This window comes from Asterias rubens, chromosome 1 (assembly GCF_902459465.1).
Source record: "Asterias rubens chromosome 1, eAstRub1.3, whole genome shotgun sequence".
Taxonomy (NCBI): Eukaryota; Metazoa; Echinodermata; class Asteroidea; order Forcipulatida; family Asteriidae; genus Asterias; species Asterias rubens.
Window position 1 is genome coordinate 12907780 of NC_047062.1, and position 12168 is coordinate 12919947.

Here is a 12168-nt window from a genome sequence, read left to right on the forward strand (position 1 = left end):
TGTTAGAGCAGGATTTGAACCAAAGACCTCCGGGTTATAACTTCACTCGTCAATCCTGGCAATAAGTCTGGCCGCAGCATGAATGGGTCTAACTTTTACCCTCTATTTTGTAGTCTTTTCGGTTTACACTAAATGTTATACAAAATTCGCCTGACATCATCACAGTACATTGGTTGCACCATTTTGGGAGTCCCGGTGTGTTTGTGCATTATGGTTAGGTGACGCGCGCGGTAAAACGTGCACTTATATTTTAACTACTCTCGTCAGTGCAAGGCAATAGTATTACGGATATCATTGGCATACACCAAAACATGCAGCTGTAGGTGCAGGGCGCCATCATACGTCTGTGCGGCACCATAATGTAGCCCGAGCCCTAAATGTAGCCTGACCTAAATGTAGCCCCAAACATCCCAGGCTACATTTAGGGCTCGGGCTACATTATGTAGCCCCAAACATCTCAGGCTACATTTAGGGCTCGGGCTACATTATGGTGCCGCACATACGTCTGTGCAGATATTTTACTAGTTTATGTCTACTTTCTACATCGCATTGAGAAATAGTTGTGGCACTCGGTCATGGCTCCATCGTAGAGACTGATGCGGTAGAACTATCTTCGGGTACTTGGCAACAGGATGCAAGGACAGATCGTATTCCAGACCTCTGGCGAAAAACCTGGTCTTCAAACATTGCCCCAAGTTCACTGCTGCAATGCCGTGGCAGTCTACGGAGACCTGGACCAAGCTTTTGCAAGCGAATAAATTCAAGTACTTAAGGGACGACGATTGAGATGGTATAGAGACGCGTGTCAGGGTGTCACACTTCTCAATGCTGAGATGAAATATATTAGGACATGAACTTATAGCCATCTTCAGAGCGTAGTCTGATATTTGGCACCGGTAGAGAACGACCGTGTGAGCTCTTGCCGTGCTTAGCATCAGGGCACCTATAGAGCAATCAAACAGACGTAGGAACCCGATGTGGCGGTTGGCTTGGACAACAAATGAGCGCAAGCAAAGGGCGTCGTCACTGCACATGTTCGCTTCAATGTGTTCAATACTGTCACACTGTACCATGACATTACTCAAACCGGGCAACCCCACAAGTGATACCTTGAGAAGGTGGTCTGCTACGATGATGACCTGTCGTAGAGCTGGGAGTTCGATCTCCTCAGCCGTCTGAACCACTCTAAGGTTGGGACATCTCAGTAGCATCCCACTGCATGCAAAGTCACCCTGAATGCAGACTCTCTCCAGACTAGGGCAGCCAATGTGGTCCAAGACCAGCTCGTCACCACAGACGCAGCCTAGCAGGAGATCAGTTAAGAAAGGGTTCTCCAAGAAAAAACTACGGAAGCGTCTTGGGTCTAACAGCGGGCAGCTCCGAATCTCAGCGGTGGTGAGGCGGCCTCCATGGACGGTCAACGTACGGAGGACACCGCTGCCATCTACCTGTAGGGTTCTGAGCTTCCCGGCGTATACTTCAAGATGTTCGTTGGATTCCAGTCCACTGTCGACACGGAGGTACCGCAGGGAAGGGGCACTGATGCTGACGAAGAGAACTGACCATAAGTTGAGAAGATAAATCTTCTGAAGGGAAGCGGAGTGTAAGCGAACTCCATGTAGACCCTGTAAATACAAGAAGAACCTTGGGATAATTATTATGTTTTTAATACCTCCACCATCAATATCTTGTGCCACTTTCATCAATGTGTAAACACTTCACCTTGTTATTGATGTGTTATATAAAATACACCAAAGTTTTTCAAGGTCCATAGGCCCTATACTAACAACCGAAAGCGTAAACCTTGCAGTTTTGTGCTGAAAAATAATAACAGTAATTTATTACATTGTGCTCTCCAGGACCAGAAAGTTCGAGGGCACATACCAGGAAAACATACCATAAGAAAATTCGAGAAAAAGTACACCAGAAACAAACTTTCTGTGAAATTTCATTGACTTTTTGGGCATAATATTAACATATTTATAGACACCTGCATCCATTTATTGCTTTACAATCACAGACAGATTTTCGTTTACATAGGGATTGCCTAATGCGCTGTGTAAAATACAGATGACTTTAAGATGATGGAAAATGTTGGATCAATTCTGAAAAGCTTACAAATGAGTAAAAAGTACAGACATTTCCAATCCCAGACATGCACAACTCATATTGTTCCAGCTGTCCATATTGAAACGGATTTTTTTTTAATCAAAGATTCGGTTTCGTATTTCGATTTTTATTCACAACTTTATGGATGCCAAAAACAAAACAGTAAAGGGTTACATTATCTTTTCAACCCAACATTTTTCCACCATCACTTGCTGATTCCACATCATCCTATGTCACAAAATTTACCGTCAAATTCTACCCTTTGCGTAAAAATGTGAAAATGCATCTGTAGACGTACAACGATGTAAAAAGAAGCACGGTAAGATTTAAAATACAAAACGAAAATTCGCACAAAACACAACATTTGTCTTTTTGTTCCTTGAGTGACGTCAATACAAAACACAAATTTTTGAAATGCTGAATTATCCCTTGTCCCGGTCCATTTAAACTGGTGAGAGTGAATAAAGGCGCTCGCGTGACATCGGGCTAAACACGAGCACAATAATAATGTGAAGTGTTGGATGGGGGCGAATGGGTATAAAATTTGATCTGTCGCCCTGTTTATAATACTCCTGAATTCCCTCATCTCTAAATGTCAAAAGTCTCCAAGAAACTTGTAGATTTCTCGCTGTATGCAATTCTCCCCCTCCGAGGTACTAACAATCATGATTCTGTTGCTATTCTGGGTGACAGCGGGCTCGAATGCCCTCTGAAGGTGTTAACGGAGCGCGAAACCGGACCACGAATACAAAATACTCGAAGGCACTCGAGTCAGGGATGCAAGGCTTGGGTTTATACACGCAATGTCTCTCTTGGGTTTTGCAGTACCCAGAAATCGCTGGATCTCCTTGGGGTAGGGGATGTTCAAACAAACAGATATGACGTCGGTAGGGTTTCACAGGTAGTAGGAGAGGAAGCTTTGATTCACACCAACCCGCAGGATTTGGGCACGTGTGTGTGAAACAGGCTTAAACATTAATAGAGAAGGGACAATTTTGGGGTGGGAAGGGGAATTTATTGGCGTGTGTTTTTGTTTTGTTTTGGGTTTTTGTTTGTGTACTACACAAAAAAATGGACTATTAGGGAAAGGAGGAAAAAAAAAAAGAATAATAAAGATTAGATTGCAGTTTAAAAAAGGGTACTTTTTTTTACCCCCCCCCCCTTTATGCCCCCCCCCCCCCAAAAAAAAAAAAAAAAAAACGGGGGGTGGGGAAACAGGAAAGAGAATGATAAAAGGAACTAAAAGAAAGCTGACGATAGGCTAATTACTAATTACAGCGGCGAAAATAAAGTAAAATGTAAGGGGAACATGTATAAGTTCTAATAAGGGGCACCTCTGAATATTTATAACTGCCGATGTGTTTGCATTTTTCTTCAACAAGCCATAGCCTTCTAGTTAGGCCTTTCAAAAATAATTATAAGAAAATCTGACGGGGAATTAAAAATGAAACTGTTGTCTGCTGTAAATCAGAATTCAAATCCGGAGGCGGAGGTGCACGGGACACAGGAGGCGGGAACACGTGCTCTCTGCCCTGCCCCAGGGTCACACCACTGTTATGTGTAACAGTTTACAAAAATAGAGAAACACAAAAAAAGCAGAAAAAAAACTATAGATGACTGGTTATTAGATAAAATAATAATGTTGAATAAATTAACAGAAATTAATACACGAGGAGGAGAGAGTTGAATTTGCAAAATATACAAACAAAATGTTTGGTTGTTATACTGAGATAGCAACAAACCATAAAACAATTTGGCAACAGCCAAGTATATAGTAGCAATCGTGAAATTTGTGTTGCACCCATTTTACTTTCTGTTTGAATCCAGGATTCCTGCTTGTAAAGCGAGCATCTTGTAGTATGGCAAGAATTACTTTAACCAGCATTAATCATTTAAGCCATGGAATGTTTTAATAAGTGATGGGGAGAGAATCGGTTTGCGTGCTCGGCATTTTCCTTTTTTTAGCAGCCAATCAAAATATTATTACTCTTCTATGTTTTAAGAAGAGGGCAACATCCTGCTCAAAATAGCTCAGTCAGGTCCCTGACCTGCACCGAAGTTCAAAAGACCTCATCGGATTCATTTGAGCACAACTTTGCCGGCTAACTTTGACATTTGATACACCGTGGTATTTTTGTAAATATTTAACCCACGTCTACCCTTTAAAACAAAAAACCCCTCTGAATTGTTATTGAAGAAACATTTTCCCGCTCAAATCATGGACGGTTCGCAATGCATTGAAGTGACGAGACTTCGCGCTCAATTTTATTACAATGCAGATTTAGCCGTTGCTATGGATACGGGGGACTGTGATAGAATAAAAAACCTCCGTGTTTTTGAAGCTTTATGTTTATGTTGCAGGAATGTATGTGTGTGTGGGGGTAGATGGGCCGCTGGCTCATTAATAAAGCAAGATTTGCACGAGGCTTGTTGCCCTGCGTGATAAAAATCTGTGCGCCATCTTTTATTTGCATGACTGGTTTTGAAGCACGGTGTGTGTCAGTCACAGCGCAGCTGTATTTATTGGGAGTCTGCTGATGTGGGGGTGGGCAGGAAGGAGGAGGGGGGGGGTAAGGTCTTGTGGTAAATCTGAATCAAAAGGGCAGGAAGGAAATGTTAACTAGACCCTGTCGATACAGCCGGCTTCTATCCAACATATTGAAGTCACGAAAGGAAGGGACGATGCTATTTTTGTTGACATTAGGATTCTTAATATCACAGGTCTTTATGAGAATTCGGAAATTCAGGACTTTTTTGTCAATGCAAATACCACGGGAATTCGACGCCATTGGAATGGACAGGAAATTCATGGACCTAGTGTATTTTGAATGATTTCATTTTTTGAATGCAAAAAGTCTATTGCTATCACAATTTTTCGGCAACAAAAAGTATACAGTCGATGCAGCTTTGCTCTAATCCACAAACAACATTGACACAGCTTAAAATCTAACTATTATCACTTTAATCCAGAGCACCAGACAGCGATTATAGTTTTTCCCAGAGGGATTGTTAATCAACTGCATAGTTCATTGAAAAATTAAATTCGTGGGGTTAAAAATTGTAAACCATTCCGAATTTTCCTAATTGAAAGCTGATATTGTTCACACCCGGCTTAGGCTTAAGCTTTATGCCAATGGGCATTTGCTGAGCACAGACAAATCTTGCACACGCAAGAGCTAGGGCCTGTTTTATTAAGCACTAAATCTCACAACAAATTATGCTTACCGACATAAGGTTACCAGCCAAAATACCATGCCCAATGTATCAGTTATGACTGGTATCGTGTTAAGTTTTGCTTGGTAGAAATTGCTAAGCAATTGCTAAGCTATAAAGATTGCTTTAGCAGTTCTATGATTGGATAGGCCTAAATTTCATTGAGCTTTTTAGGCAGAAAATAATGCTGACAAATTTTTGCTCAGCGAAAAAAAAAGCAGAAAGCTATCACAATGGTGTGATGTGTTTTGGCTGGTAACCATAATTCTGGTGGACATAATGCTGTTGTGAACGATTGGTCACCTGAAGCGGATATTGACGGGGTTTTCCCGCTCCATTTCCCTCCTAAAGATTGGGTTGTGCTGAACATCATCATGAAGTTGGTTACAATACACGAAGTTATTAAATACAGTAGGGTGATCCTATAGCATAGCAATCAATATTAACTCTATGACAACCGCTGAAAAACCACGGGGTTCACTGAGGAAAGGAATAGGAAGGCAAGTCTATTTTAACAGTATTGAAGGATGATCATACCACTATCGGATATTATCATACTTCATCTTGACGAGTGTGACATATACTTATTGTACTTTGAGACAAAATCTTATCCTATTTTCTAAGGGTTATTTTGTAATTTTGTACTATTTTTGACAACTAAGACATTTTTTAAATGCAACTAATACGCGTTCACTTTGTCCTCGGTAACGTCATGATAAACTGTAATAATTGACGTCAAGGGGAAGCTTAGAAGTGGGTGGTTTTTATAACACCCACATTTTCAGATAATGTTCGTAAGCTGTTCTTACAATCCATTCATTGCTTTTCTTCCCAATTCCTCTCTGGTGCAAACATGACAAACAATGGAGGAACATTGCTCCATAGTGTTTTGAGTATCAGCATTTATATTGAGGCCCCACTCGTAAACATCACGGGGGGGGGGGAGGGGGGGGGGGTGAACAAAATTGTGCACGATTGATAAAAAGTAAAATCCTAACCACCCACTCCCATCCTGCTCCAATCCTCCTCCCCCGGATGTTTGAGGATCACGAAGCAGCCTTCAAACTAAGCCCCTTCAAAAGTGCGTTCAAATGTTTTTTCTTCTTTTTTAAATCAAAGTTCACATGAAGCTTTTTTTCTTCTTTCAAGTCTGCAAGTTTTAAAGTGTGCGTAGGTATACACATACAGACCGAGGACCCATCACACACAAGGACAATGGAGTCCGTGGTTCGGATAAAGGTCCACAGTTGGAAAACGTGTACGAACAAATGTGAGCTGCTGCAAAAAAATAAAACAAAAGAGGGACAGTAGGAGGTCCAAATTGAAGGCGTGAAGCTTAGGTGCGGGTCCGTGATGGTGCGTGGGTGGGGTGTGGTGTGTGTGTGGGTGGGTAAGGGGTGGGGGGGGGGGGGGTAGGCGGGTTCTATCGGAACAGCATACAACTTTAGCTGGTGCACTGCAACCATTAATAACCACTCGAGGGGGCAATGCATACAATTTACAGGACTCTCATTTTGTGTCATAGCAACCGCCTCATTTCTGGCAGATTGGTGAATTCACAATTCCGAGATATTGATATTTTTTTACGGGCTGAAATTTTTCTATAAAGGAAGGAAACTAAATAGCGACGGTCGGGCACTTTTGAGGGGGAAGTAGAGGGGGGGGGGGCACACATACATTGATTATACGATATAGTGTCGGTTATAGCTTTACAACTGTGTAAATATTTTCCACTTAAAAGTTAATTTTACCTCACAGTTGCTGATCGACAGTTTTCTGAGTCGAGGAAGGCTGTTGACCACGCCCCAGACATCTTCCATCTCAACCGGTACAAAGTTCAGACTCAAGACGGTGAGCGTGCTAGCTCTTGCCGCATCCCCAACACTCCTAGCCATCATGCTCCCCTGCAGCATTGCAAAGTCACTCCTCATGTCACAGAGGGGTAAACCTTCATTTATCTTTAGCTTACAGTCTGCCAACTTGGGCAGCGTGTCCAGGAAGCTCCCTACACCCTTGGACGTCACGGCCCAGCATGAGTTGAGAACCACCCGTTTCAGCTCGGGGAAGTTGTCCGCAATCTGGGCTAGGTCTGCATCCGTCAGGCCAAACCCACCGTTGATCTGCAGGTCTTCGAGTTTTGACAGAGGGGCGAGTTGGTCGACCACCCATTTGTTCCATAGGATAGGAAGCCGTAGAGTTGTCAACGAGACGAGTTTGGGGATCAAACAGAAAATTGACTCGTACACACGGGAGCCTGTACGCCACGTGAGTTCACGCACGTGGGCCCCGTACACACGGAATATTATTGATACCACGGTGTATTGTAATGAAGAGTAATCTTCCGAACGGACATGGATGCTCCTCCATAGCTTCGGTGTATCTAGAAGTATCTTTCGCCATCTTCGATTGACTAGGGCTAGCAGGGGAAGAGCATCTTCGATGGGGTGCAAGAAGCCGAATATCCGGGTGGTTAGCTCCACCGGTAGCTGCTCAAAATAACACAGGTTGTTGTTGTTGCTGTCTTGCTCGACGTGATTGAGTGTCGTTGGGTAGGGTTCCAACTGCTTGAATTGACAAGCATCAACGGTTGCTAAGACATTGGCCAGCCAGTTAGATGCTACCTGGTCGGTATCTGTTTGACCCCCATCTCCGGACGTGTATCCATCCTGTAGTGACCCTTCATCTTCGGATACATCTCGGTCCGTCTCTGCTGCACGGACATCCGGACAAGGCACTTCCAGACATGCACTAGGCGAAGGTTGCGTGAGAGGCAGCATGCCACCATACTAGATGTCCTTCTCGTTTAGTCGCAAATGTCAGAATACTGCATCGACGTTCAGCCATTTACAAGATTGTTCTCTCTCCGCATACTACCGGTTCCTCAACCTGATGTTTAACACCCCCTGATCGATAAAAACCCCTCTTTGGCAGTGATTGAGGATGCCAATACCTTGATGTTATAAACACGGCGTAGCTACCTATAGCTTGACCCGACGAATACCCGACTACGGTGGCGAACAGACAGTCCAATGAATTACTAATGTGCTCGTGCTGACGTCACGTATCGAGCAATGACGCAAACAGAGAGAGAGAGAGAGAGAGAGAGAGGCCAACACAAACAGCATTGAAACAGCGGCCATGGTGAACTCATAGCGATACCACAGTGATTGGTACGACCAATGCACGGCTATCTACTGCTGACGAACTGTATAGTCACATGTAAGTGGGCGATATCTACCCACGTCGGTGGATTTTGTACAACGTGGACATGCACTATAAAGCCTGCACGTGTAACTGCTCTGAGCTGGTATTTTAAAACAGCTGTTAGTTTGTCTATCATTATTGCAGTATGTAACCTGACAAAATACCATGGCAATCTTTCTGTAAATTATACCCTTTTTCAGATGTGCGATCAGGTCTTCCGATTAGCATAATTGCCCTTAAAGCATCAGTAGAGGCCAACGGCAACAGCGAATCAAACCGTTACAGGACAGGGAACTAAGACAAATGTTAAACACCTGCAACTGATACTGATTCAAACCTAATGGATATTTATAATTGAACACCGTAGTCATTTATTTATTCATGCATTTATAGCTACAATTACTTTTTTTTACAAATTCATGTAGGTATGTTTATCTACAGTATGATGATTCAGTGTTTCAGAAACGTAGTCTCTACATTTATTTTCAATGATAAACTATAGTCCATTTATTTTTGGATGACCTATAGCAAGACTAATATTCCCCCAGATAATGACAAAAATGGTAAATAGTATAATGAATACTATTTACAATCTAATTGGGACTATTTATGTCCATAACGGGTTTCGCTTGACTAACGAGGAGACATGTTTTTGTGTACAATGACGACATAACAATTTGTCATCTAAGTATAACCCACAGGAATCACGTGAAGTTGTATTGCTTGAAAGTCTCTCTCGATATTGAACCACACTACGGATGCTACGAAAGCGTAGACCATTGTTTGCCGAGCCAAATTTACATCCGGTCGTTCTTGATAAATGAATTTATGACGTAAATAGTGGCATTAGAACGACCCTACAACACGTGTTCTCGCGATATATCGTCGAATAATGAACACATGGACGAGTCGCACCTGTTGAAATTTTCAGAAAAGTGTCGTCATCTTTTTTTTTTCTCTCGATACAGCTCCAAAGATACGTGTTGATTCAAAATAATATCTAAAAACATATGTTTGTGTTGAAATATTAACCAAGGATGGAATTTGACGTATGTGCAAATTCCTGATTTTGTTTTGTTGCTGGCCGGGTTCCTCCAACATGCTAAAGCAACCTCCCAGATGTTACCATTCAGATTTATCACTCATATAGGCTTTCTGATGTGCATCACCAGTACAGGGTTGGACGCAATGTTGAGTACATGTACATTGTCTTTCTAGGTTTTTGTTCTCCCTTGGGTGAACGCTTTACATCGTCAAGAACATTTTTAGGCTAAAAGGATATTTTGAGAAAACTTTAAATTAAGGAAAACCCTAATCAACTGGCTGTGATTTGTTAAGTTGCGATGTGTAAAATCGCGCGCCTTTTCAAGCGTCTCCTGCAGACACCACATGGACTCGTCGTTATCTGAGCTGGTAACCGACTTATAGAATAAAGAAGTGTCTCAATATCTTCGTAAACAATTGTTTGTAGCATCACTACATCGATTTGTTCCAACTTCAAATAACTACTTCTGGCCTCTGACAATATCAGCGACGCGTCTACTTGATAACCAAATAAAGACACTGCTCTAGAATCGCAAATGTCGTGGGTTCGAATCACACCCGAGTAGAATGACTGTGGTTTTGTTCACAGAGTTCGGGAAAGTACTGAGTATACAGTGCTAACACACATCGTTGTATATAGGTAAAACCTAAATTAATATTGACAATATTCTCATAACGAAAATGTACACTTTTTGCCCGCCACCCCCTCACCCAGTGGGCAATCTTTGCTAACACGTGATGCCATGTGGCACAATGGTCTACACAACACAAGGTGTCCAATCTACCACTGCCGATTTGTCGATGAACAAAGGACCTGTCAAGTATATGACGTCATTTCCGTGAAGTTCGTCTTTTAATACGCGCTTTGTCCTGGGGATACCGGGTCGATTTCTGACCATGGATCCCATCACACACCTCAGTGTCAATATTTCCAGTGACGTCATTCAGAGAGAAACCTTATTGCTTTGGTAAACAAAAAAAACATAGACGCGACATCCTGTGCAATTAATTTCACTGACTTAATTTTATTAATCAACAGTTCAAAGATAAATATACAATTGGAATATATATATAGACTGAAATTACGAGTTTCGCTATCAAAACTAGGCACTTTGTCTGTTATTTGTACTCATCGTGATACCACGTTCAGCTATTATATAAATAGTTTTGTGTTTTTCTAATCCGCAATCTACACATCAAAAATATCCGTTTCTGTACCATGTAAAGATAGCAGTTTTCATGGGGGAAACCCTTACATTTCACGCCAAGTACAGTAAACAAGCACCATTGCAGTCGTCTGCAGTAAATATCTCTCACAACAACATGGTTGGGAATACATTTACTGTTTTAAATAATTTAGGTAATAATTCTTCATATATATGCTAGTTAATTAAAAATCTACCTGTGTTCTACGATCCTATATCCTAATCTAAGATAAAAAAGTTATCAAGTTAAACAAAACATCGAAATTAAACACAAATACATGTGCCTGTTTCCGTATATGACGTCACAAACTACGTCATAGACAAAGTTCAAAACTGAAGTCAGTTGAAAAGAGTAGCTTTTATATGGTTTGCCTTGATTGTGTTGCAACAAATAGTTGATAACCTGCAACTAATCGTCCAAGGCCAATTCCAAGTTTTCCCGCCATTTTAAATAAAGGGGCAGTGTGGTCATCTCGTGATACCGGTCTTGTCTTCTCCAACCTCAAGTTTTTACCAATATTATGATAATAAAAATAAACATGTTTATAGAAGGCAACGAAGAAATAAATGTAATGAAAAAACATGATTTAAAAAAAACTGCATGTTTATTTAAAAAAATAACTAGTTCAAAAATATGACTCACTTCAAACTCCACAATGTTAAAAAATATCGTGGCAATTTCAAAATCTTGGCTTGCGTTTCATCTATACAAAAAATCGTAATTTATAATTGTTTTTTTTATAGACAAACATGTGTTCGTTAACCGGACTTTGTACTCGGACATGCCTAAAAATATTTAGTGCTACAATTATCCATTCATACAAAAAAATTATGTGCTGCTTAATAAACAAGCCCATCTATAAAAGAAACTGTGCACCAGAAATTATTGCTTGACCAATTCAATTGCTTAGCAGAAACATTTGAGGGAATCAGTGAATCAATTCATATCAGTGCCATTCCGACTGGTAACTTGTCTCTTATGAGCAGAGTTGTCTTCTGCTAAGCAAATACAAGCGCTCGGTAAATTCAACAGAACTGGCTTCTAGTCATGAACATTCGTGCATGTGAATCAAGTGAGTGAATAATGCGGAGCCGTGAAGTATCAGGTCATTGCCCAAGGTGACAGGGAGAATCAGTTTCTACTGACGTCACGGAACATTCTTATTGATTTTACGCTTACTAGAAAGCTTCAGGCCAAATGACAGATAGTGCAATCGCGTTGACTCTTAATGTAACTTTACAATAATGACCACCAGTCACACCGAAAGTGATTATTGTTATGAAAGACTTAATCATGCAGCATGAAGTCTGTAAAAAAGAAAAAGCTCCCTAGGTTTTGGACACTTTTTCTTGTGTTATGGGGAGTATAATTATATTCCCCCTGAACAAACGG

General features: G+C 41.3%; 1 protein-coding gene across 1 annotated transcript; it reads right to left on the reverse strand.

Moving 5' to 3' along the window:
• Positions 1–426: 426 nt before the first annotated feature.
• On the reverse strand, positions 427–9216 carry LOC117298368. Its single transcript, XM_033781596.1, has 2 exons — positions 7074–9216; positions 427–1625 (listed from the first exon to the last, which is right to left on the reverse strand). The coding sequence occupies exons 1-2, from the start codon at positions 8097–8099 to the stop codon at positions 540–542; spliced, it is 2112 nt and encodes a 703-aa protein (XP_033637487.1). The 5' UTR covers positions 8100–9216; the 3' UTR covers positions 427–539.
• Positions 9217–12168: the final 2952 nt, after the last annotated feature.